The sequence below is a fragment of the Meleagris gallopavo genome, chromosome 1 (genome assembly GCF_905368555.1).
Source record: "Meleagris gallopavo chromosome 1, MGAL_WU_HG_1.1, whole genome shotgun sequence".
NCBI lineage: Eukaryota > Metazoa > Chordata > Aves > Galliformes > Phasianidae > Meleagris > Meleagris gallopavo.
Genome location: NC_139404.1, coordinates 142,315,819 through 142,343,242, shown reverse-complemented (window position 1 = coordinate 142,343,242; position 27,424 = coordinate 142,315,819). Strand labels below are relative to the sequence as shown.

Below are 27,424 nucleotides of genomic sequence, written 5' to 3'. Positions count from 1 at the left end.
TAATTTGTTACAACACAAGTTTTATTCTTGTTGGTTATTCAAAATATAATTTGCCATTGTCTGTTCACCTCAGTGGACACCCCATTAACACAATTAATTAAGGACATACCAACGGACAGTTAATAATAGGCACAGAAAGCACATCACAGTGCATTTCCAAGTTACTGCTAGGTAGAGCATAGACACTTTAATCTGAGAAATCCAAGAGCTTTTTTCCCATTATCCTTAAGGACATATAAAAGAATTTAAGGCATATGTGACCTGCTTTCAAGTAACAGTGAGGCTAGAAGGGTCGTGCAGACAGTTTGGCTTCAATTACTATTTCTTGGCAACACCTTTTTCCCCTCCCCTCCACATTATAAAATTGAAATACAGTATAAAAATACATCTTTTTAGAGTGTCTAATAGTGCCAAGTGCAATTTCAATATTTTAATGCTATGGTATTAAGCTTGAGGTACATTTTAAGAGTGCAAATTCTGCAGGAGTTTCCTCAGGATGCCATCTTCTGTACAAGAGATTAATCATTTCATCTTCTTCCCAAGAGGCTGTATGCTAAGTCAGAACAGCTTTTCTTAGCCTCTCCCATGAGGTATATTACCCAGTGATGTCAGCAATACCCCGATTCCTGTTATTGCAGGGAGAGTTAACAGGCTACCATGATTTACAAATGCTCTTGAATACACCTTCTACATCCGAGAGTCAGCTTCAGATTCTTTTCCGTACAAGTCTGGATCCTGTTTTATTTGTTTTTTCTTTTCTTCCTCATCAAGTTGGGCTTCAACCTCATTTGGATCAATATACGTATAAAAATACGCCATGACAGCAAAAATAATGCAAACTGCAAACAGCAAGGCAGCAAAGAGAACATACTCTGCCCACTGGAAAAAAGAAAAAAAAAAAAGTATAATTTAGCCATCAGCAGTTATTCTTCCAAAGAATTACACCATTTTTGCAAGCAGTGAACTCAATTCCAAATGTGGAACTCAGCACGCACAAGTACTGCATGTCTTGGAGGACTAAATATTAAATATGTTTCTATGGATCACAGTGGAGAGTGAGACTAGTAACTCTAGTTTCAAAGTGCTATCTCTCTCCATCTGAAAACCCTCAACAGCTGTGTTTCACGCTCTCTCTGGTTACTTCAGCTGAAACCAGGACTGACAGACCTTTTTCAAAGACAGGCTCTTCCCTCTCTGAAACATCACTCTTTTTGATTCACTAGGAAGTGCCATAAGTAGTCTGAAGAAGATTTGTCCAAATATTCTTCATCAGAAGAACGACTGCTTTCATGCCTTAAGGAAGGAGGTTTGAAACCAATGGTGCCAGCAGAAAGAAGGGACATGGCAAGGCTGACATACACAGGTGAGGCCTGATTAGCAGTGGGCAGAAGTTTCAGAATTTAGTCCTAAATCAGTTCAGAAGTCCTCACCCAGACCTTCCACACCATGAGAAGCAGCCTATTGCACAGATGTTAGACTCTGCTGTTTGCCAAGTGAAACACTCTGACAGAGCAAGAGGTAGGAGTGGTAAACAATTGATGCAAAGGGTAGAAACCTTTGTTAAAGTAATATTTGTTAAAGCTTTTCTTTTGTTTGTTTCTTTAAACCAAAATAGATTGTAAAGATTCATAACTCAGTTGCTTACATACTCTTAAAGGATTGTTCAGTCAAGCACAAAATTCTACAGCTGACTGGAAGACTCTTCTAGCTAAGCCTTGTGCATTCCACTTATAAATAGAGATCCACTGTAATGCCTGATGTTCAAAAGTTATGGCTGAGAATTATCAGCCACGACTCCCCTCATGTTAGAGCCTCTTTCTAACAGCGCAATACAAAGGCACGCTGAGTGCCTGTGCACTTACCTGCTCACTGAGTTTGGATGCTCCAGCCACAATCAGGACAATTATGTTACCAAAAGCCACTGTTAGCAGCCATCCTGCCTGCAGCACTGACTTCATATTAGATGGTGCCTATAGAAGGAAAGCACTTAATTTTTAGTCACACTGCTAACACTTTCTGATGTTTACAGCATTATTCACACTATAATAAACACTGATTCTCCATTGGGGGAGGAGGAGGAGGATGGGGGGATTTATTTACCTGTTTATTTTAATTGTTAGAACTCAATAAATCTCAAGAAGGAACAAGAGAAACAAGAGCTTTCTAATTACTGCTAAAACACTTTTTACATCATGTACACCAAGTAGCCAAATGTAAAATGTGCCTGCTATCTCACTTTGTACACAATAAATGAAGAAAAGGAGTGCTTCATAGCCAAGCAAGCCACAATTTATATTCTCATAATTGCAGAAGATACTCAGAATTGAGGGAAGAAACAGAGCTAATAATACAAATTGAACTTAGAAGACAAAGGAATTTAAAGTGTACAAATTGTTGTCAAAGACTGCAAGGAAAAAAAAATTAAAGCAGTGCAACTTCGATGAAGAAGTGTCAGTAGTGGCTGAATTTGTACTTGAGGAGTCTCCAGTTTGGTTTAACAGCAACAGTACTGTTCCATTTATTTTCAATGGAAAGTCATGTATGAGGTGATTTGAAAACTGGTGACCGAATCTTCGAGTGGTACTCGAAGCTCCATGGAAAACAGAATGCTAGTGAAACAAGCCCATTTTGCACCTGCCTGTGGTCCCGCTAGGGGGCTCTAGAGAATACTGTGCAAACAAAGCAGTGATAAGGAACCATCTTTAGGAGCGAGAAGCCTCAGGAGATCTCCGTTTGTACAGGTTAGGGGCTTAAGAGTCCTGAGCTAACACGTGAATGATCTGAAGAGCAAAGCCTACCTGTGAGTATGAAAATTCCAGCCCAGTGACAGAGAAGACTACTTCTCCACATGTGAGTAAGAAATACTGAGGGATCTGCCAAGCCATATGGACTGTATTGGGTTGGATATCTTCAATGTATCTTAATTGAGTCACGTCTTCAGAACACTGAAAATAAAAAAAACAATGCATTAGGAACAGCGGTAAAGATTCTGTACACCAGAGGAATTCTAAATAGTGCTATATCATCTATATAATCATACGTAAAGTTCTGTGAGAGTAGAACATATTGCGTATGAAGCACCATGCAGCAGGTAAAGAAATGCAATTATTTCACAGCAGAATTCATGCAAATACTTAGTGTCAAGCAGGGCTAAGGATTTAAAGCCCTGGTGATTAATAAGAATTTTTTGCAGTATATCATTATCATGCTCATCGTTATTTTTATTGGTGTTTATGTTCAGACAGTTTAACATAAGAATTATATGTTTAATTAAGGGCAAGAGAAATAATTGTTCAAGTGTTTTTCAATTAAAGAACATTAAAATGGAAAACTATTGCCCATTTAACAGCAACTCACCTCATTAATTATGATTGTATAAGCACCACCATATCCTAATGCCTCTGAAGTTACTGTGCAATTAGTTGAATCTGCAACAATTACTATATCATCTGTTCTGAAGAAAGAAAAAAAAAACAATTCAATCCATATGTATAGACAATTTTGTGTAAAATAAAATGCCCTATGTCTATTTCTTTAAGAGGTTAGATTTTATAAGGGAGACGCTTACCTTCCTCCTGAAAAAAGGGTGTAATTACTGATACTTGTCTCTTCCAGTATTCCAAAATCCGTGTCACCCATAGTGATGTTGACTGTCTGAGGCAAATTATTTACAAACCTTTAACATATAAGAGATGAATACTTTGGTTAGTATTTCAAACAATTCAAGTTTTACTTCATGTTTTGGCAGTATGAGTATTAAGCCTTCTCCTTTTACTTTTGAAAATGAACATTTTTGAAAGAACCGTAAATCCCCGAAGGCACGGATAATGCAAGAAGCAAGACAGACCTACATCATCTTATTGCTTTCATAGGGAAATGAAAAAAGTGAGTATTTACTTCTGGCAGTAACAAACACGTCTACAAATGGAAGATATGGAAAAAAAGAACAAAAAACAAACAAAAAAACCCCCCATAATTTGTAGGAAATTTCTTACCAGCAATTCAAAAGAAGGTAGACACATTGTCTACAACAAAAAAAATTCTAAGCAGAACTACTTCCAAGATTTAGCTAAGGTATACCCTAAATAGATATGTAAGATAGCTCAGATAAATTTTGTTCTGGAATTTCCTATACCCCCTAAACCTCTAACTGAGGTGTCCAGCAACTAGAAATCTCCTACAATATAGAAAATGACATTAAACAAGAAGAATCCCCAGAAGAGGGAGGCTGAAGTAGTCATGCCACTGAAAAGCTGAGGAACAACATCAGTTTTACCTGATTAGATTCTTTCCTTCTTCTGGTTTTGATGTGAAATTATCCGACCGCTGGTGGAAGAGACCATTAGTCAAGACACTTCATTGGCATCAGTGAACTGCTTAAACGTGCGCTATTACATACAACTGAGAATTCACAGAGGTTTCAGAGCAAGATTCCAAACCTTATCTTTAGCTTCCTGCTAAGAAACATCTACTGGAAAATTCTTTAAGACCACACACGTAAATTCAGCAAAACAGTAACTGTCAAGCTAGGTTATTGGTGAATTTTTTTGTTTTGTTTGCTTTGGTTTTTTTCCCCCCCAGTATCCTGCCGTGCTCTTTACAATTCAGGAACAATTTTCCCTCAGGCAGCAAAGAGAATAAGAGAGAAAACAAAAAAGAAAACCTATCCAGAGCTTGTCCTCCAAGCTTCCCCCACTCCACATAGATAGTTGCTATGGCACTGATATATTTCTTAGGATTTAGGGAGACTTACCAAGCTAGAAACAATGCCTGTTGCTGCATTCTTAATGGTGACAGTATGCGTGTTGCTGCTTGTTGAGTCGATACTTTCACTTCTATTCTCACTCCCAAAGTTTATGATTACAGATTTTAACTGAGAAGTCTCAAATATCCTGTAGTTTGTCTACAAAGACGACAAATTGTTGTGAATTCCCATGCAATAGCATTTGTCTCTACCTCTGAGGAAATGCCGAAGTTTGGGGGAATCAAAATTTTACAGGTACGTTACATCCAAAGTAACAGAGATTGTGAGCAACTCCTGACTTCAATTCTTGTTATCTTTTCTACACCAGATGCTCATTTTGTTTGATCGGTGATTTCTTCCTTTACACAAACCTCAAAGCAACACAAGCTTCCTACAAGCATTGTGGAAAAGCTGTACATTTTGCTGTGTATTTCTTTCTCCAGATAAACCAAGCTTACTGTTAGCAAAATTCTGTTTAGCAACAGAGGCAGCACGAGTATAAACCGTTTTCCACGTGGCAACACTTCCTACAAGATGCTGATCCAAACTGCACCTTTCGTGTTTCAGCATAACACAAGTTACTTCTGCCAGGATACATGGTTTAGATATTTTTACTACACTTCACAAGCTTGGAATGTAATACAACTTGAAAAATAATTTAACACATTTATTTAAAAAATATGTATCTTTGCTTTATAGATGCATGGTACAGTTCAAAACATCTGGATTATGTCTATGGTAGAGAATGGAATATTTTTACACCCTTTGTTTTCAGGTGTGCATCATGGTTATATCAATTCCACTTCAGGATTCAGCTTGGGCACCCTCATCTTTTCCCCACAGCTCGGTTTCCATGTGAGCTATTTCTGGAGGAGAGTGGAAGAGGGCTTCCCTTCTTCTATGGAAGCAGGACAGCAGACTACCACAGAATGTGCTGGTAAGACTTCCTTGCATTCATTGTTACAAAGATCCATCAGCTCCACTGTGTTTTGCAGTCAGTAGAGCTAACAATCAAAATTGTGCTGTAAAACACCCTGAAAGGGTTCTTCAACAGCAAAATCTGGAGCTCAAGTGAGGTAGGCACAGAAACATATCCCAGTTCACATAAGTGATCACTTACAGTAAGAGCAATGACTTTCTAGGCCATTATTATTTAAAGGAATAGCAGTCCTTACTGTTAAGAAATGGCATAGAGGGAAAAAAAAAAAAACACATAGAAAATACTGAATTTTCAACCATTAGTTAAGAACCACTTTGACTTGCTCATTCAAATTTGACTTTCTATTCCCCATCTCCCCTTACTTACCGACTCCATAGGAAGAACAGTCACGTTCTGAAGATCAGGCAGAAATGTAACATTTGCATTGCTATTACCTAGATTTATTATTCTGATTTGGGCCTGTCCAGCTGCAGGGAAAACTGGAAGAGTTTTCTGTAGGAAAGAAAGAAGTAAATCAGTGCTCTATCCTAAGTCACTTGATGGACGTACTGTAACAACTACGCTGTTAATTATCTCATGTTGAAGATTAGCATTTGCCTGATGATTTGTTTGTCAGTCATAAGAACGCAATTTTAATCATGTTTTAGTTACTAGCCTCAAAGCTTTCCAACTGCTTCCCTTCACAATGCTTCCATGATCCTCTTCTAACAGGGCGCTGCCAATACCAACAGTTCAGGGGACAGCTTTTCCCCATATCCTATGGGAGTACAGGTTTCTGAATTTCTTTATGCTGTGTTCTGACTCCTTTTCCCAGCCCTCGTGCTGCTCAGAAGCACACAAGTGCACTGTGCAGTGCGAGAGTCCAAAGAAAATGAACAACTTCTGGAGGCTCCACTTTCCACCTGATCTAACGGTAAATAGATTCTGCTCTTGTAGAGCCTCAAGAGCTGCACTTATTTCAGTTCTGCCTGAGCCCTCCTGTACTTTGGTCTTTTTCATTCTCATTAGGTACAATCACACAACTAAAATATATTTAAATTTTCCTTTCTGCAGGATGCTCCCGTGCAACAGTCTGGAGATTTACCAGCTGTGACCAAGTTTCTGCCCAGTGCGAGTACGTGTTTATGTACAGCTCTAATCCTTCGAGCAAGGCACTCAGGATGTGTTCTGTTGAAGGCCAGATGCTTTGCTCTCCATCAGAAAACAGAGGCAAAATAAGTTGTGAGCCCAGACATCAAATAGTGATCTCCTCATTCCTCACAAAAGGTATTTAAGAAGTGAGAGCTCATCTTGATAGCACACTAAGAAAAGTGGACCCTTGGATGGCAATTCAGACATTGGAATGCAGTCATTACCTCCCAGAGGTGTCACTGACTCCCCAGCTACAAGGAAAACCTACATCTTTTACGTGTATTAAACATGACAGCTCCCTTTGAAGCAAGAAAATCTAGATGTGCCGAGTCCTGCCTTAAATAAGTGTCATAAAATCATCTTTGCTCATAGTGTGATGATGCTTCCCAGGCTGTGGTGAATCACACTTCACCTCCAGTTTAGATGTCAGAAGAGATCAGAGATACAAAGCAGCTCCCTGTTCGGGAAAATCTCTGGTTTTCAGCTTTTAATCTCAGTTTAAAGACCAGCGGCTGCCTTTAATGCATGATTTATCATAACAACAGATGAGACAGTTTGTGGGATGGTGATTAGCACTCTAATATAACTACTTATGAACTCAGTGGGTTGCAATATGCTTTTATATTTTTCCTCCCCTCTACTTCTGTGCACACATACTTATTTCTGATTTACAAGTGTTTTACACACAGTGTTTGACTCATTTTCATCTTAAAAAGGGTGTTCTACATTAACAAAATATTAGAATTCAGTACATGCACCTGGCTGAACTTACATCTATTTGCACTTGCACAAGGGCAGCAGCAATGAAAGCCAGGCCAGCAAGGAACATGCCAACAGTGATCTTCCTCAGGGGCCTAATGCAGCAACAAAATATGTAAGTTAAGACAAACATTTGATTCATTAATAGGGCTACAAATAGCAGATCATCACCATTTGAAGGGCTGATGTTGTCAGCATTTAGCTATCCTATATAGAGTTCAGTTACACTACTGAGAAATTAAGTTTCCTGCTTAAGTTCCTGTTAAGTTCCTGTTGCTTTGCATCTGCTGGGCTCATTCCTAGGGTTAAGCACCACCTAAACAAAATTGTTTTGGGGTTTCTGCATTTGAAAAGTCAACAGAAGGAAAAAAACCACATCATCGCTAACTTAGAAAACAATGAAAAGGCAAATTTACACCTTGTACAACAGAGTAATAACTCTTGTCTATATCCCTATGTTTAAATCAAATATTGAAAGGAGCAAGTCAGGGAAATATTTTGAATTAGGAGGCAACTACTGACATTCAGTTAAGTTGTAAGAGTGAACGTATGGTAGCTATTTTATTTATGACATCCACTGTCTGATGCAGAACATCCACTAATGAACAGAGGTGCTTCCAGCACAGCAACCTCCCACTAGTTTTTCATAACTGGATGGGAAAATAGGAATGCATCTTGCTCCATAGACTTTATTCTAAGAAATGTATTCTGCACATAAAGAAATATGAAGATGAATGTGATGTTACAGGCGACGAAGGTTGGGATAACCCAGGGAATGAGAGAGCTTGTGTTTTAGGAACACAGGGCAAAATGCTGAGAAGCTGATTGCTGGGAGCTTGAGCCGCTCCTGTAACAGAGCTACCTGACCTCAACGTAAGCCAAGTCCAGAAGCATCACTGGTGCTGACAGAAGTCTAGAAACCAGTAGCTTTGCTTTGTCTTGTTCAGTTTGGTGAGCCTCTTCCACTCCTTCTGCTTGCAAACACTGGCCAGTTCATTGCCAATATTAAAAGTAACATGCAATACTCTCTAAAACTGGCTCAGTGAACACCTCCCTGGGACTGAAGGGAAAATACATCTGGTCCCTGGTAGTTTTAAGCCCAGAAGATATCAGATGCTAAAGATAATGTTGTGTTTCTACTTCTGATACTTGGTAGGGGAAGGGAGTGTTTGTCATAGGGAAACGGAAAACATTAATGGTAGATAGCATCTCTTTGACCTCACCTTGAAGAGAAACCACATTATTACTTTCCTATTAAATTCCGCTCCTGTGGTCTGTGGCGCCTTTGTTTACTACTCAGAGTTCTTTTATTATGTTTTAAATATTAACCCCATTTTTAATACTATATTGTTTTTCTCATGGCTGGAACTTGCTTTTGTTTAGAGCAAGAAGAGCATTTTAAAGAAATCACTAAAATGAACCTCTGCTGAACTCAGGTAAATACATTAACTTACGTAAAATTGATCTTGCATTTCTGGATTAAAGGATAAATCACAGCATCCACAACTGGGACCATTATTATAATCAGGATTGGATTGACAGTCTGTTAAAAATGAACATAAAAAAGAAAAAGAACTAAGTATTTTTCAAAGTCCTTTTTTACAAAAGGCAATAATATATAGTATATCATCTATATATATAACAGTATATCTATATATAATAGTATATCATCTTTGGGAAGTAGTTAGGATTGTCAAGATTACTATACCTGCATTTGGTCTGGCTGAATCTGAAGAGCTCCCTAGTGGGGAAAAAGAAAAAAAATAAAATGTTAGTAACAAACAAATAAAATGGGCATGAAAGGTAAATCTTAGGGGAAAAAAAGTCACCTACAAAGTCCCCATCCATTGTTGTGGCTTGCAGTGTCCATCTCGATCCCTTGACAGAAAAAGAGAGAGTTAAATCCCATGGTTAATAAGTCTCCCAAATCTCCTCTTAAATTGTTTTCATAAGTAAAGTGTTTGGAAAGGTGGACAGTATAATAAAAACAAAGATAACTTGCTAACTTTGTTTGAACAAAGTGATCTTCATGGTTCATTTCACTTTATTTACTGACTTCACAAAATCATATAAAAATAATACTCAAGAGAGGAAACAAGAGGAAACAAGCACAGATGCACAGATGCTCCACACTTGGAGGCTCACCATGATTTCCAGCACATGCTTCTCTCAGCTGTCACTGCAGGAGATGAGCCAGAGGCTGTACAGAGCTGGCATGTGGCTGTCAGCCAGGTGCTTACAGCCTACGGCCCTGACCTGCTGCTCCTCACTGCAGCACTGGACTCCACTGCCTTCCATCCCTCTGCCCCAAAAATATGCCCATGCTCCCCAGCCTAGAGGGAGACGACTTGTACCAATGCATCTGCAGCCTCTGCACTTGTGCTGCACCATTGTCTGGGATAGAATCATAGAATTGCTCAGGTTGGAAAGGACCTTAAAGATCACCAAGTCCAACCACAACCTAACCATACTACCCTAACTCTAACAACCCTCCACCAAATCATGTCCCTGAGCACCACATCCACGTGGTTTTTAAACACATCCAGGGATGGTGTCTCAACCACCTCCCTGGGGAGCCTGTTCCAGTGCTTAACAACCCTTTCTGTAAAGAAGTGTTTCCTACTATCCAACCTAAACTTACCCTGGTGCAACTTGAGGCCATTTCCCCTCATCCTGTCACCTATCACCAGTGAGAAGAGACCAACGCTGCTCTCACTGTAAGCACCATTCAGATATTGGAAGAGAGCAATAAGGTCTCCCCTCAGCCTCTCCTTTTCCCCAGACTAAACAGCCCCAGTTCCTTCAGGCTCTCCTCACAGGGCATATTCTCCAAGCCATTCACCAGCCTTGTTGCCCTTCTTTGGATCTGCTCCAGCACCTCAATGTCTTTTCTGTACTGAGTTGCCCAGAACTGAACACAGCACTCAAAGTGAGGCCTCACCAGTGCCAAGTACAGGGGCAGGATGACTTCCCCAGTCCTGCTCATCACACCATTCCTGATACAAGCCAGGATGCCATTGGCCTTCTTGGCCACTGGGCACACTGCTGGCTCATATTCAGCTGACTGTCCATCAAGGTCCCTTTTCATTAGATAGCTTTCCAGTCACTCCTCCCCAAGCCTGTAGGGTTGCCTGGGATTGTTGTGACCAAAATGTAGGACCCAACACTTGGCCCTATTGAAACTCATACAGTCAAAAGAGCAGGAGGAATACCAGGGAATCTTAGAGCAGGTCACATTCGTAGTTATAGCTCACTAGTACTAAAGCATAACCCTGGCAGTCTACAGAATGTAATGCACTCTGCCTTACAGAGAGCTGATTCTCTCAGATACCCTCCTAAATTCATTCTGCAATATTTAACTATGAAAGCTGCTTTCCTGAGTCCTGAGCACTCCATCCAAATCAATGGGAATTACAGGGTTATACTTCAAGATGTGAGGTGTTTGTTACAAATCTGAGGGATCAAGCAAGATGGCATACACTTCTCTGGCTCCCCAGAGTGCTTTCATAAGGATTCCACACTGCACCTTAACTGACAGCAGAAAAGAGTGGGAACTAAAAAGCTGTAGGTTACTGTTTCATCTGCCACATGCTGGCTGGTGGGATCTAGAGAGGCCCCAGTCACTGGATCACTCCTGGGAATGCCCAGATAAGTCAGCTGACTGCTCTTGGACCACAGGACATTGTGTGAGCACTGAGTAACCATTGTGCATCATAATTGGGCTGAAGAATTTGCTGAGAAGTACTTCCCACCCTTACACAAAGATCTTTTTAGGTGCAGTGCCTCCAGAACATGTAGCAACAGGGTACATTTAGAACTGCAGAGCAAAGCATTTCTACTTTACCTGCTGGTCAAAAAGTGCCCAGAACATGGGGAGAGGGATGTAAAGGAAAAGCACCTTCAACACCATCTTGGTCTGAGCAATTAGTCGTTTCTGTAGATAAGAGGAAATACAAAAAAAGAAATCAGTGAAAAACCCAACACTTCCACTGCAATTCGCAATTCGCGCAGCAGCAGGTGGAGACACGAGACCTCTAATGCAGTGTTTATCCATATCCTGAACTTTGGATGTTGCCAGAACTTCTGCTGATTTCTGTTAAAATAACACCAGGGTGGGGTGCCAGTTAAAGGGGACGCTGGCAGCAGAAAAGTCTGCTCTTCTTGGCACACCCACACTGCAGTGGCAGCAGATTTAGCTCTACACAACACTGTTTTTTTTTTTCCTGGTAGGCTTTAGCCGTGCTGCTTAGGAGGCATTTGAATGGAGAGGAACTGTGGAATGCATTTCATTCATGAGAATTACACATAGGCAAAAGTAAAATGAAGGGAAGGGGCTAAGGTTTGTGCTGACACTGACAGAAGTGCAGGGTGTGTAGGGTGCAGGGAGCAAAGGACACAGCTAGGGGACTATGGGACATAAGCCATTAACTTGTACATGATCAAGAGGTGCAAAAGCTATTAACCCAGCTCCCAAGGCAATGGATCAGAGCAGACAGCACAGGAACTGGGGCCAGGGGATGCTGAGGGACAGCAGTGCTCACACAGTACTTACATCATACTTCTCGCTTGCCCAGTCTAGCCAGTGTTCTCTTTTTGGATACTCTTTGCTGCGATGCCGAAACCTGTTTTTAATGGCAAACTGGAGAGAACCCATTAGAATTTTGTTTAATAATGTTAAAATATTTGTAATAATAGAAGCTGTTTTATAGTTAAGAGAGACACTCTTGCTTCTAGCACTCCTCATACTGCCTATCCGGTCAAGTGTGTACCTGGGATCAGGTAAACCAAGCAGATCTGCTCTGAGCAGCTCTAAAGTGGATTACTATTAGGAACTGGAAGACCTGCATACTTAAGACTAACTTACATATAGCACAAGAATGTCAAATGCACTGTTTCTCAGAACTGAATGGCTGTAAGAGCACATTTCACTATAAGAAGCTGCAACTTGTAGAAATTTAATGGTACTGAATATGCACAAAATACAGTCCTGAAGGACTCCACAAACTTTTTAAGTGTGACAACATGCAAAAACCAAGCTGGGCAGGCTCTAGGGGTAGTGGTCTAGGAGATGGCCAGAGGCACATACAGAGATTTGGTTTGGGTAGTGTTTATAGGACAAGCAATGGTCTTGGGTATAACAGCCTCACAGGTCTGCATGGAGAATGGGGAAGCCCATGAATGAGAAAAGCGCCCTGATCTCAAAGTCGAGACACTGCCAAGTTTGGGGTATGCAGAGCTAAGAAAGTAAATTTAGCTCCCTTCCTCACAGACTTGCACTGATATATAATGCCCCAGCCTCATTAGTACAGAGGAGATCAATATCCTCTGCACTGTAAACAGTGAATTTGTTCAATAGCCAATAAATTTTTGTGGTAAGTTATACTACTGCCTCTTGACTCAGGTCAGTGCATACTTGCCTGTCTCCCTACAAGGCTTTATAAAAGAACATGAATGAGCAAAAGGATAATTCCCAGAAGATGGGATAAACTTTCACACATTGTTAACATCTTGCTTTGTTTTCTGTGCGTATAAACTGAGATACGAATAAAGACAAATAAAAAGGCAGTCTAAATTTGGAGGTGTCAGTAAGAAGTCTTCTGGAAGGAAAAGAGTTTTTCTCATACAATATAAGAACTCTGCACTAGGTGCACTGGGCAGCTTTGAAGGTTCCTGTCAGGCTTTTAGGTAATACAAGCACTACTTACTCCAATACATTTACAAACTTGGACCATTATATTGCCTTGTGGCTGAACTTTTTTGTACATTCCACTTCCAGCTATGAACACAACTGCAATAAGCAAACAGAAAGGAATTTGTGGTTAATTGAAAACAGTGGCAAATAATTTAGTGTGAAAAACATAATTAAGTAGTTGCATCAAGCTGGGAGTAAACTCTGTAAGGAGTAATGAGCATGACTATTGCTGTTATTATACAGTGCAGTGTTATTATACAGTAAAACAAATCAAATTAATAAATATCAGTAAATATTACTATTAAAGATGCAAGACTAAACCGTGATACTCTTGAGGTTAGTGGCCATTCTTGGTGGGATGTGCGTTATGGCCAAAGCAACAGCCACTCTGGATCTGCTCTTTGGCCTTGCTGCACTTAAATAGGAACTCAAGAACCCAGGACGCTGCATGTCACATCATGCAGGGACACGTGAGGCGTCACCTGAGCTACAGCATTTGTCAGCATTCCCTCAGCTCCCACACGCAGACACGTTCCCCAGCCTCACCCTCCCACGTGTTGGCAAGGTGTGGGCTAACACGAGCAGCCGCCGTCACCCTGGGCTGGGTGCACTGATAAGATAGTGTCAGCGGAGCTGGTGGCCCACCTGGGTGCCAGGTCCAGGAGAGGACATGACCAGGAAAAACACTACAGCATACACCAGCCAAACCATTAGAAAAAAAATAAGATAATAAAATACAACCCCCAAAATCTGCTGATGTGAGCATCAATTTCTTGGTCTTTGTATGGCAGCTGAAAGGCTCAAGGAGCAATCTGCAGAGCAGCTAGTAAAAATACACCATTTTGATAAACACTGGCATACCAGTGTTGTATTTCACTAGTAAAAGGACAATTACCCTGCACAGTTCACTATCCTGGACTATGAACAATATCTGAAAATTGCATTTTCTGAGTTCTCACCCTACATTTAGAAGACCTTTTATTTATATAACCTAGCACACCAAGCAATTTAGATGGTATATTACATGTCTATTTCATATCATATCATAGAATCATAGAATGGCCTGGATTGAAAAGGACCACAATGATCATCTAGTTTCTACGCCCCTGCTTTGTGCAGGGTCACCAACCACCAGACCAGGCTGCCCAGAGCCACATCCAGCCTGGCCTTGAATGCCTCCAGGGATGGGGCATCCACAGCCTCCTTGGGCAACCTGTTCCAGTGCACCACCACCCACTGTGTGAAAAACTTCCTCCTAATATCTAATCTAAACCCCTCCTATCTTAGTTTAAAACTGTTCTCCCTTGTCCTATCACTATCCATGTACGTAAACAGTCATTCAGCTTAATTGTGCCTCAGCTTCACCAGTCTCTCCTTTAAAAGAGGGAACTTTGGGTCAATCTGCCCTCCCTCCAAAAAAGTTTCCCAAGTCACATATTGCAGAAATAATCAGGTATTTCTAGAGATTCATACTTGCAGATTTCAACTACTTTCTCATGATTCAGAAATCATTATCACCTAACCACAGCAAGAAAGCAAGATGGAAACAGTTCAACTTACTTAATGAAACAGCCATGAGGGCAGCAGGAACTCCAAATGCCAGCGGGTAGCACTGCTGTCTGCTGTGAATGCCACATTCTTGAGCTGAAATATAAAGTAATGTTTGATACAAATCCCAGGGACTGCTGCCAACATTTCACATAGAGTTTCTATTTCTTGCATTCATTGTTGACTCAAGGGAAAAAAGAGTCTCTGCTGATAAATGACAAGCTGGATGACCACTATGCAGTTCTACTTACTGAGAAGGGGAATAATGCATCACAGAAATCTTAGAATGGTAGAGATAGGAAGGGACTTCATCTTACTCTCTGCTCAATCTCTGCTCAATCAGGGCCACCCAGATCAGGTAGCTCAGGGCCATACTTTTGGAGATCTGCAAGAAGGGAGGCTCTCTCTGGGACAATCTCTGGGCAATTTGTGCCAGTGCGTTTTTGTTAGGAAAAAAATAGCTTGCAGCTAATTACTATTTTCATTTTTTTTAATTCTTTTTTTATTTAAACAATTAGAGAAAGTAATGGTACAACTTTCCTCAATCAAATCTGTTAGTTTTTCCAAGGCAGTTTTTACCCTGTATCATCATGGAAGCAAACTGCATGTTGTGGCATCTGCACGTCTCCTTCAGTTTTGGGAAATAATAGAATTTGCATAAAGCAGACCCCTAAAACACTTCCACATGATCTGTTCTAGTCAGTTGCCATCAAGGAATTTAAGGGCTAGAATTTTGGTCGAGTGCATTAGGGTTATTCCAGAGGTTGCATTTTCCAGAGAAAAAGTGGTCTTCCTCAAACTCACGCCAACACGTCCCTACACTGGCTGCATAAGCTTGTTGTAAGCAGAAAAGAAAGCAACCTTGTACCGTATAAAAACATGATTTACTGCATGGATCAGTGTGTTTGCACATTCATAAATGCTTCTGTACTTTGTGTGGGCACACTTCAGAATGTATCTCCTTCGGTCCCAGAGCAGAGCACTCTCACTTTCCCTTTTTACCAAACAACACAACTTTGAGTGACAGTTTTTAAAGGTATTGGAAGAGGTGCAGTATTTGTACCTCTGTGAAATTAAAATACACTTAAAATGCTAGATTGAAAGCAATCCAGACTGGAAACTCTTTGGTAGTACATTATCCTTGAGAAGTTGGATGACATACAAGAAAATTTGAAGACTGAATTTCCTGTTAATTTTATCCTGTATGACTTGCATTCCAACACTCATTCTTTATTGCTATTTAAGTACTTCATGAACAAACGTGTGGACTTACCTCTGAGAATTGGGGTGATTACAGTGGATATGAGACTTCCAGCATTAATGGACAAATAAAAGATAGAGAAGAATCTACTTCTTTGTTTCTCCTACAGTAAAAACAAAAATGCTTTTCAAAAATGATTTTAGAAAGGGCTAGCCAGAGCAACTTCATTTACCCTAGACTGAACCAACTTAGTTTGCACGGTTCAAGACAAATTGTTATCTATCTTGTTTTACTCGTGAAGCACTACAATAAGACACTTTTCTAAATATGTACTTCATTATATTACTGTAATAGCAAAGCATTAGTAAAAATACATGTATGACTGAAAATGTGGAAGATACCTGATGTTCTTCAAACTGATCCCCACCAAATGCTGACACACAAGGTTTGATTCCACCAGTTCCAAGTGCAATGAGAATCAAGCCAGTCACAGACAGGGCACTAGGATAAAGTAGAAAAAAATGAAGAAAGAAATCATTCTGCTATCTTAGTTGAAGTTTTACATAAAAGGTTGACTGCGAGACCGTTGAAATGCAAGTAGCATCATTTTAAATCTTAAGTTGCCCACCCTGTCCACCACCAACCTGGAGAACATGCATGTACAAGTCAACTCACATGTGCACCGCAATATTATCAGGATTGCCATCTCTGTTTTGATCTGTCATGTCGTTTATGGAGCTTATAGCCATGACTGCCTGCCCAATTGTATAGACAATGGACAGGGAGACAATGGTCCTGTTATAAAGAGAGAAAATAAACTTTTACATACCTTGACAACAAAATGTTGATACATACACGTGAAAAAGCAGAATTCTGCATCAACTATATTACCCTCTCTAACTAAGCAAGGCAAGATGACAAATAGGCTCTTTAAACATCACGAAGTCATGGGAGATAAATCTTCAGTGGTTACCATTTAACCACCAGCTCGAGAAAATGCCATTATCATATTTCACATACAGTGAAATACAAATTGGCTACTCTACTAAGGTATGTAACTTATGCTAATTTTAATATTGCTTAAATATTCTCTACGTTTCTCTTCTTTTTTCTTTCCTCCATGCAGCTTAAATATATTTTAAAGACAAAAGCTCCCATAGAGATTCTGTTGTGAAGGCAATATTATAAAACCACTATATCTCCCATGCCTTTAACATCCATTTCTCCTCCTCGTACAGAAGAATTGGTTCCATTCAAACTTTGTTGGAAATTAAAAAATTGGCTGTAGTTTGTCTTTCAGAAGCAGCAGCCCCAGAGGCAAAGCAGCCCACAGTAATAAAGGGCAAAGCTCAGGGATCTAGGACAACCCAGATGTTTGATGAAAGCCTCACAGCAACTTGGAGCTCCCTGGTACAAGAGCAGCAGAGGGAGCACACACTCAGTGATCAGGTCCTTCTTTAAAGCATGCCATCTAAACTAATGGATACACATATATTCAACCTGTAGGGCATCAAACTGTTTGCAAAGAGATGTCACTGATCAGACCAGCTACAAAGAGAACACCTGGCACTGATTACAGAGCTGGTCTCCCAGAGGCCATCAGCCTGGTAGAAGACCGCACAACCTGCAGACAATCAGCTCCAAGGACAGCCTCATCTCTAATCTCTGGGAGACCTTTGACAGCATTCCTCACTCATAGCCCTCAATAAAACCCTTTACTGGGCTTTTTCTGGCAAAGTAAATACTATTAGAATCATGACATTTATAAAGAAGAGCAACATCAGGTTGTTAAAAGTAATTTGGCTATATTTTAAAGCACTTAAAGCACTTCATTCAGGATTACTTCTCTGAGCAACTACATGCAGGCAAAAATAGTTCATAACATAAGAATGTTGTAGTTCAGTAAGACCTCCCACTGACTCAAGTCAATACTGAAATTATAAAATGTTTTAGAATACATTCTAAAAGTCTCAGTAGTATTTCACTATTTCAATGGCTACTTGCAGGTGTTAATCTTAACAGATGAGCAGATTTGTAATTTTGGTAATCCCTAGTGCAGTTTCAGATCTGGGGGAAAAACAAGATCCTCAAGTCTATTGGTTTGTTGTTTGTTTGCTTTTTGAGAAAAGAATAAGCACTGACTTAAACTTTCCCAGCCAAGAGTCTGCAATGAGCGCTCCCAAGATGGGCGTCAAGTAGCACAGAGCAACAAACGTGTGGTAGATGGCTGTAGAAAGGTTGTCATCCCACCGCAGGAAGTACTTGAAATACAATACGAGCACAGCTGTAAGAAGAACAAAACAGCAGGTTACAAAGCAGAGTCAAGGCTGGATAGCAGCAGGGACAGGGAGACGCAGGATTTGGGATGTACCTCGCATGCCATAATAGGAGAACCTCTCGCAGAACTCATTGATGACGATGAAGAAGATGCTCAAGGGATAGCCAAAGCAGTTCGGCTGGAAACAAAAGACAGCAGGAGCTCAGAGGTGTGCAGCACAAACTACCATGGTGTGCTGTGCCCTACTGTCTGAGCAAGCTCCATCCAGCCTCTGTCAGAGCAGCTGGGTGCTCAGGGTGAGGAGGCTGTGCGGGCTGAGGTGGGAGGATGCCATTCGCCTGAATCAAGCATCAATTCCCACTTTCCCCTCCTGGTTCCCAGATCTCAGATTTCCCATCTTCCCTTCCCGTGACATCTTTAGCAAGGTTTTGTTTGATTTCCAGCTTGTGCACATCACACATCTGAAATCTTAAGCACTCACAGTAATTTTGACTGGTAATCAAAGAAGCAAAGAGCCAGCATTTTTGGAGAAGAAACCCCAAGCCCCAGCAGCATAAGGAAATTAGAAGCCCGGCTCTACAGATAAATACTACAAGATAGGACAAACAATTTAATTAACCATTTCCTTCAAACAAATCTCAGGAAAGCTCCTTCTCCTTACAAGTTCTCTGCTTTGCAAAGAATCCTTCATTTCTTGCCAATAAAACTGACTTAACTTCTAAGCTAAAACCGCATGGCACTAACTGCCAGATTTCCTGATCCTCCAACTGTTGCAATGGGCAATTGCATGGCTGCTACAACACAACTTATGACACGGTTCTTGCCCATTGTGACAGAGGAGAAAGCCATCCATCAGTTGTAAACTTACCCTAATCACTAGAATTGGAAATTAAATTTCTGACCACATGCTTTTCTTAGCGGGTGAGCATACGGTCTGATCTTTAGGTATGTATTGTCTGTTTTGGGAACATGTGGTCTGATTTCTGGGTGGTCCTGTGCAGAGCCAGGAGTGGCATTCAGTGATCCTTATGGAGCCTTTCCAACTAGGGATACTCTATGATTCCGTATGATAAAATTGCTATTAAAATTACTAGAAATGCAAGTTGACATAATCTCACTTTTTAAAGGTTTAATTCTGAAAGTTGCAAGAATTAGATTTTTAATAAAGCTCAGGACTTTGTAGCCAAAGCTACACCAATCCCTGTCCACTTTGCTGATCCACCTAGACTGTAAAGATCATTCAGCTCTAATATTTTTAAAAGTACTTTCTATATAAGGAAATTAAAGCCATTTTTACCCGTAGATTAAGTTCTAAGAAACTTTATTGTATCTGGATATTATTAGAGTGACAGCTAGGAACAATAGAATAATACAGTTTTACAAGGGCTTGAGAGTCCAGGAACCATCTAAATACAGCATCCAAGAGCCAAGTAAAGCAGATATTTAATGTTTCTTACATTGGTGCTTAATAATAAACAAATGTGTATATGTGAGCTGTCTGCAAATGAAAGAAAAAGCAATGCATATTTGAAGAATTAATAATAACCAGTTGAGGGGTATAGGACATTTCATAGATGAAACTGATGAAATTTAAGCAGCGTGGACAAGTATGGCATTATTTATCTTCATGCTGTGAGAATTTTGAAATCAGTTTACTTCATATTTGAAAGGAAAGAAACCTGATACTGGGAAATCCTGACTGGAGTGGGTAAATCAGAGAGCTCACATCACCAGTAGACTCTGGACAAAGCCTTTAATGAGCAGCATAGCACATAACAAAACCAGTGTGCTGCAATAAGATTTTGTAAATAATAAAAGAGAAATTAAAGTAGAAGTAGTGAGAGTGTCACTGGCTTTAGAATGACTCAGCCATGAGGATGACCAAGCAGCCTCAGCTGCTGTCTCCTTGGCTACTGTTGTGCATGTCTTATCTGTGGTTTGGCAAACAATTTTCATCCAAAGAATCTGACTTCAGCCAAGGTGAGCACTGAGTAGGACTCATTCAGCTTCAGAGCAACAGAAACCAGAAGCCTAAACAGATCTGTTGCTCTTGATTTCTCATGTCCTCCATGGACTGAAAGAGGTGTCTCTAGAGGAAGACCATCCACATTTATCCCAAATCTCATTGGCACAGGCTGCCCAGAGAAGCTGTGGATGCACCATCCTTGGAAGTATTCATGGCCAGGCTGGAAGCGGCCCTGGGCAGCCTGAGCTGGTGGGTAGCAGCCCTCTCCACAGCTGAGGGGTTAGGACTGGGTGGGCTTTAAGGTCTCTTTCAACCCAAACCATTCCATGATTCTATGAAGATCAGATAGGAGTCACTTGTAAGTTCCAGTCTCGCTCAGCTGAATGCACAAGCTGCTCCAGATGACCATCCCCAACCTCGACACCACTTTTAGCAGCCTGAAGATCACAGAGAAGAGAGTGCACAAGCCAGGGAACGATCATTAAGCGTGCACACATCTGTGTAGCCACACTGCAAGCCAGAGAGAAGAAGCCTAGTTTGAGAGCACAGGGAAACAAGCTGTCAGGAAAAGATTAGGAATGGAGTGTGAACACTGCTTCAGAGTCAGCCAGTGGGGAACCATCATGAAGGTTTGTCTCAGCACTTATTAGATGTGCCTTCATGCATTACACATGCGCATGCATACATTTACTGACACAATTGTTGTGAACCCCAGGTCCAGAAACATTCAATCTACTGCAGAAGAGGCAAGAACCCAGAGGCTGCATCTTATTTATAAGACTTCATAACATTCCTCTGCTCTGGGGATCCCAGGCTTGAGACTGGCACCACCCAACTGCACACCCTTGGCTTCAGTTACTGAGGAAGCTGTGGGAAAGTCTGTAGGGAAAGTTTGCAGAGTAAAGCCTTGAAAGATAAGAAACTCAAGGCTGCAGTCAGATGTAGCCAAGAGGTACTGTTAACGGTTCAAAGATTCACAAGGAAGATTGCCACAAGGAGAGCCAGCAGGTGCTGACAGCTCAGTGACAGTGAGGATGAGCTCTGGGGACCCTCCTCTCCCAGCTGGTATCTTTGTGGCCAAAGGCTCTTCAGACCTCTTATCAGGATAGTGAGCGTGCCAATGTCTAGCTGGGGTGTAGGAAGCTGCCAGGCTATCTGGTGTTTGTGTTAGTCGGTACTCATTACTTTATATGTAAAGTATGTTTATCTTATGTTTACAGGGTGTTGGTTTTTATGCTGTTTTGATTTATTTATTTATTTTTTTGCAGAGCTAAGTTTATCCAAAGTAATCCAAAGAGCAAGCAGAGCAACTCACTATAGCATAAGAGAGCAATACTTACCACTGATGAGCCCTTACTCTTACTTTTTGCAGCTGTGGGGGAGAAGGAAGAAAACAACACACATGTTAATGGAAACTGAGTCAGACTTCTTTAAAGCCAAAGGGGAACATGGGAAAAAGCTCACCTTCAAATCAAGTATTGTTCATTAACTGCACGTACACTTAAGTAAATTTTCAGTCAGAGGGACTTAGAGTGCAAAAAGACTATCAAAAAGCTCAATTTCCTTTTGTTTTTTTTCAGACTAAAATGTAGCTAAAGCTTAGATTCACATAAGCTGCCAGGGAAACATGGAAAAGGACCAGTGAGGCAAAGTGCTGCTTTCACTGTGGCAAGCGCTCCCACAACTGCACAGCACGCACAGCTCATCTCCAGAGATGCACCCTGCTTCAGTTCACTCACAGGGTTGTCACCTTCAGGACAGGCTGGGGGTGAGGAACACAGCTGAAGTGTCCTGCTGAGTCCTGTCCATCTCTTAGACCTAACAAGCACTGAGCACACAGCCTGACTAGTGATGCACAAGGCCACACATTTATGTCATCTGGAGGCTGATCTGGAGGGTCCTGTGAGCACTGTCCATCAGGGCACGCTTGGCTGAGCTTGCACTGCACCAGAGAAAGGCCAGCACCCACAAAGTGGATGTCAGCATTTCCTAGAGCACCACATGAACAAGTTCATTATCATTAAGATAAGGCCAAGAACAAGACGTGAACTTTGAAATACCTGCCTGCAAAATAAGTGAGCCCATAATAGATTCCTATAAGAAAAATATGCTTGCTAACAGTTTAGTCCATAGTTCAGGACAGATGAAAACAGCTGACAGCAACACCATGGTGTTTGGCAGGATACTTTATTAAAGCCTTTTCTGAAAACTTAAAAAGTCAATTAATGGATTCTTTCCTTTGCTGGATAGCTGTCTTTATGGGAACAACAGAATGTATTACGAAGGTAATTTGAGAATGTCTTTCCTAAAACTCAGGTAACATCCAGAAAGTGCTAACACACCAACTGCAAGGCATGTGCAAATACCAGATCATTAAAAGTACTGGCAATATCCCCCACACAACTCGTGTGAGCAGATATGTGGAAGGTAGATAAGCATTAGTGATTGCCTTCCTAACTCCTTGACTATTTCTGTTTTCTAGCATTTTCAGAACACATTTGCCATAACACACAGGGAACATCAGCCTGAGCAGTCTGTTCCAATCTGCTACCTAAGCCACGGGTAAAGACTAAATAATAATTGCAATAATAATTATGGAACTTGCAGGTGGCTGTTTGTTTTTGTGTGTGTTTTGGTATTTTTTTCTTTTTTCCTTGCTATAGGGTGAAATTATCACCTCTGCAAGAAATCTTTCAAAAGCATTTTCCAGAGAACGCTGACTGACTTCATTTTTGGGACACCTATTTGTCAAGTATTTTGGCTTTATTCCTCTATTCAGCTCTGACATGCTGTAATATATTGCATATAAATATATATGTACACATACCTACAAATCCACAATTCTATAAAGAACATGGCATTATATATAAAAATATGATGTACTATATAAGCAGTATTACTCAGATAGCCAACATTTCAACATAGGAACCTAAACTGCCCAAGCAACTCCAGTATCAGGCAGCCTCAGGGATAGACCTCCAAAAGAACAGAACACTTGGCATTCTGCACCAATTTCAGTGACAAATCTGGGGTTTGTGGGTGGCATGTTGGTGCACTCCCTCTTCAGGGCAAGCCTCAGTAATGCTCCTCACAAAAAACAAACCCTAGAACTATTCTCTTTCACACATAACAGCCACTGTATTTCCTTGAGATATCGAGTTTTTTTGTTTTTTTTTTTTTTTTACCAGATTGTGATCTCACAAGGGATGTTCTTACTTCACAACCAGCTGCTCTCACATTGCAAAGCCTTGGCCTCCTCCCGGAGCAGCCTCACAAGGATGCTCCTGTCCCCAGGACCAACAGCTGCAGACCCCCTTCCAGAAAGAGGCTGACACAACCAGCACTAAAACAAACCCACAGCATAGCAAGCTTGATGCTACATGGGCACAGAGGGTTTCTCCTTCACAGGGGTTCCACCATCTCCCCTGACAAGACAGCAGGACCCAGGTGCCCATGGGGCAAGCTGTGCCAGCTCATCTCCACCACTACAAGAGGCAGTCAACCCATCTGGGCCGCAGTGACACTGGTTGTGTTGGGCACCCTGCGTTAGGTACCCCACATCGGTTTCGTTGGGCACTCCATATTGAGTGCCCCACATTATGGGACTTGTGTTGGACTTATCAGGCATCCCACATCGGTCTTGTTGGGCACCCTGTATTGGATACTCTGCACTGGTTTTCTCTGGATGCCCCACGTTGAGCACCCAGCATTGGTTTTGTTGGGCATCTCAGGTCAGGAGCCCAGGCAGCGCTCCAGCCTGGAGGAGCGACCGCACAGACGTGTTCTCCCGTGCACCTCAAACCACCGTACGACTCAACCCCTAGCAAACTCCCTCTGAAAAAAAAAGCGCTACCCAACAGCGGGATGAACACCGCGCTCGACCCTCCCGCACACCCATCCCCGCACCTACCCATGGGGCCGGCGCGCTGCTGGCGGCCGCGCGGGGACGGAGGGACCGAGGGACGGACAGAGAGCGGACAGCGGGAGGGAAGGAGGGAGACGGGGGCGGCCGGGATTTAAGGCGGCTCTGCGGGGCCCCCGCCCCGGCCGGTCCCGGCGCCGCCCGCAGCCGCGCAGGTGCGGGAGGGGCGCGGTGCAGCTGCGGGAGGTGTCCGCCCTCGGCCCGGAGCCGTTCCGAGGTGGAGGCAGCTCTGTGCTTGCTGCCGGGTTTGGGGACTTTGTTTATTTACTGTGGGCTTTGTTGTTATTGATTTTGTTTCGTTGGGTTTTGGGTGGATTAGGAAAGCTGCCGAGGTTTGAATGCGTTCAGAGAGCAGGAACGGCAAAATATCAGTCGGTGGTGCCAAAAGAGAAATTCCACCTGCAGGAGGCATGGAACCCTTTGATGCTTGGTGCTGTAACGCGACGCGGCTTTATGCAATCGCTCTGCTGGCCTCCTGCAGCACGCACTTAATGATTACCTGGCTACTGCTGGGCAGGTTGGTTTCTTCTCGGGTAATAATGAGGAGCACCTGCAGCCCACACTTAATTCGGACATACAGAAGGCTTCTCTGACCTTGATGAAAAGCTCAATGGGGATTGCTGATGTTGCTTTACATGGGGAGTAGTTTGCTTGGAGGAGCACAACCCCCCGTCAGTTACCACTGACTCTTAAAGTTTTTGACATAGAATCATTAGCATTAGAAGGGACTTTAAAAAGCCATCTAGTCCAATTCCCCTGCAGTGAACAAGGGCATGCACAGCTAAATCTGCTTGCCTATGCCATTGACCACCACACTCTAGACTCAATCTTGCAGCTGGTTCTTTGTCCATTGAACAGTGCACCCATCAAATCCATATCTCTCCAGTTTGGGGAGAAGAACGTTGTGTCGTACTGTGTCAGAGGCCTTACTGAAGTTCAGATAGATGACCAGTGTCTCTTCCCTTTACAGCATCTTAAAAAGCCACTGTGTTGGTCAAGCAGGATTTGCCCTTGGTGAAGCCATGCCGGTTCTCCTGTATTATCTTTCTGTCTTCCATCCTTTCTTTCATTCAGCTGAAGAAAGAGCGTATGGTTATAGTCAGACTTACAGCATGTACACTTGTAAGAAACATAGCTTATGCTGTAGAAAGAGAAGCATACTAGATGTGCCTGCCCTGCAATGCACACCCAGCAGCACAGCAGGCAGTGTGTCCCTAACTGAGGTTGGTCTGGCCAGCAGTCCAAAACACAGTGAGTAATGCCAGTGTTTCTCCCATGCAGAAGTCACTGAGGTGCCTCTGCCGTTGTTGAGCTGTTAGAATAGGAAGATGAGATTTCTCCCCTGAGAACTAGATTTGGTTATTTAGCCTCTTCTCCTTGTATAAACCATGGTGGTGGACAGGAATTTGGGTTTGTTACCAAGCACATCCTATATAAACTGTGTGCATTTTGTGAAAGTAAACAATAGGCCTCAAATGCCTAGACGCCTCCTAGAAGGAGACATCCAAGTGAGAAGTGCAGAATGAGAGAGACTGCAAGCTTTCCTAGTAGTTTGAGATAAATATGCTACGTGAGTCACGTCGGCTTCCACTCCTGTTATCTCTCAGAATTCAAGGCCTCTCTTAAACCAAACATGAAAAAACTGTCACACAAATACCGTAAAAATGAAAACAGAGAATTAATTCTGATGATGTTTTAATTCACCCCACAAAGATAGAGTTTCAAACAATTGCTTCAAAGAAGCTTCTGGACTGGTCTGTTTGCATACAGAAAGCTGATGCCCTAAGGATGATCTTTGTGGGACCTTTTTGTCACCGTCCCAGTGACAGGAGCAGAAGCTGAGCACAGAAGGTTTGGAGTTCTTTCTTGGGTCCATTTCATAGGAGAGCTGAGAAGACAGAGGACTACTAATCGCAAATGCTCCTCAGAGATAGATCTGCACATTCTTTCTGTAAAACTTCGTACTTGGAAGAAGCACAGTGCATTTTCAAGGCATAACAGAAAACCTGGGGAGCCTAACTTCAAACAGTTAAGCTACATGTGGTGATCGGAAAGTACGGTATGTGACTTCTGACTTCTGTAAACTGGGCAGGTTAAAACTATGAATTATTCCAAGAATGTGTCCTAGCACAAACATCTTGGCTGTATGGGCGGACATTTTAATTGATGGGTATCACACTCTGTCATTAATTAAATGCCACAAAGCAGAGCTCAGCTATAGGGTTTGAGGGTAATTGGTACAATTGTTTTCTTGAAGTCCTGGCAGAGAAATGTTAGGAGGAGACTTTGATCAAATGGAAAAGTTGATAACAACTACTGGTTATTTAAAGACTGAGAACCTGAGCTATGAGTGCAGATTAAAAAAAAAACAATTTAATGTTTGTTTAGAGTCTGTGTATTTAAAAACTCTTGGCAGATATTTTTGGCTCAGTATTTCAAACTGGAATAATAGTAGTAAGCATAAAGAAACTGCAAACGTGCAGCTCGTCACTGAGTAGCTTTATTGTGCAGAAAGACGAAAACTGATTTGGGTAATGCATTAATTGCAATATGAACAGAAACTGTTTTCCTTCCATATCCATGCTTTCTTTGGGCTTCGCAGTGGCTGTAAGCAAGTATTGGTTGCTTATCAGTAACTACTCCTCCCATGAAAAGTTTATCATCACATTCTAGATTGTGAATCCAAGGAAAAAGTGATTAGTAATCAGATGGTGCATAGAAAAGCTTTTCAGAGAGTACCTGCCCTTTCTGATGTAACTGAGGCATCCTACTAAAACCATGAACATTCAGATAAGGAAGAAAACAATATGAGCTCACCGTGACCTTTCCCATAACACTACATCATTTCGTTTCTTGAAGATAGGGAGTGCTGGTAGGGCGAATGCTTGGTTGGATGGCAGGAAAGGGATCACGAGGCTGAGGGGTGGCCTGATGGCTACTGCAGTTCCTCACAGGGAGCAGAGGAGCAGCACTGACTCTGTTATCTGTGACAGTGACCGAGGGAACTGCATGGAGCTGTCAGGGGAGGGGCAGCTGGGGGTTAGGGAAGGGGTCTGCACCAGAGGGCGGTGGGCACGGAATGGGCTGCCCAGGGCTGTGGTTATGGCGTTAAGCATGCTGGAGTTCAGGAAGCATTTGGACACGGCATTCAGATGTAGCGTTTGATTTTGGGTGGTGCTGTGTGGAGCCAGGAGCTGGACTCCATGATCCTTGTGGGTCCCTTCCAACTTGAAATGTTCAATG

At 41.9% G+C, this 27,424-nt stretch overlaps 1 protein-coding gene across 1 annotated transcript; it reads right to left on the bottom strand.

Moving 5' to 3' along the window:
* SLC15A1 (solute carrier family 15 member 1) lies at positions 1 to 24,236 on the bottom strand. Its single transcript, NM_001303166.1, is given in 23 exon segments — positions 1 to 879; positions 1,863 to 1,970; positions 2,799 to 2,945; positions 3,358 to 3,454; positions 3,569 to 3,676; positions 4,277 to 4,326; positions 4,754 to 4,903; positions 6,051 to 6,176; positions 7,588 to 7,669; positions 9,029 to 9,117; positions 9,283 to 9,315; positions 9,408 to 9,452; positions 11,419 to 11,508; positions 12,127 to 12,213; positions 13,280 to 13,362; positions 14,827 to 14,910; positions 16,088 to 16,178; positions 16,417 to 16,516; positions 16,691 to 16,810; positions 18,158 to 18,299; positions 18,387 to 18,471; positions 21,600 to 21,631; positions 24,170 to 24,236. Coding segments are annotated over 23 exon segments (2,145 nt in total). The 5' UTR covers positions 24,174 to 24,236; the 3' UTR covers positions 1 to 687.
* Between the last annotated feature and the right edge of the window lie 3,188 nt (positions 24,237 to 27,424).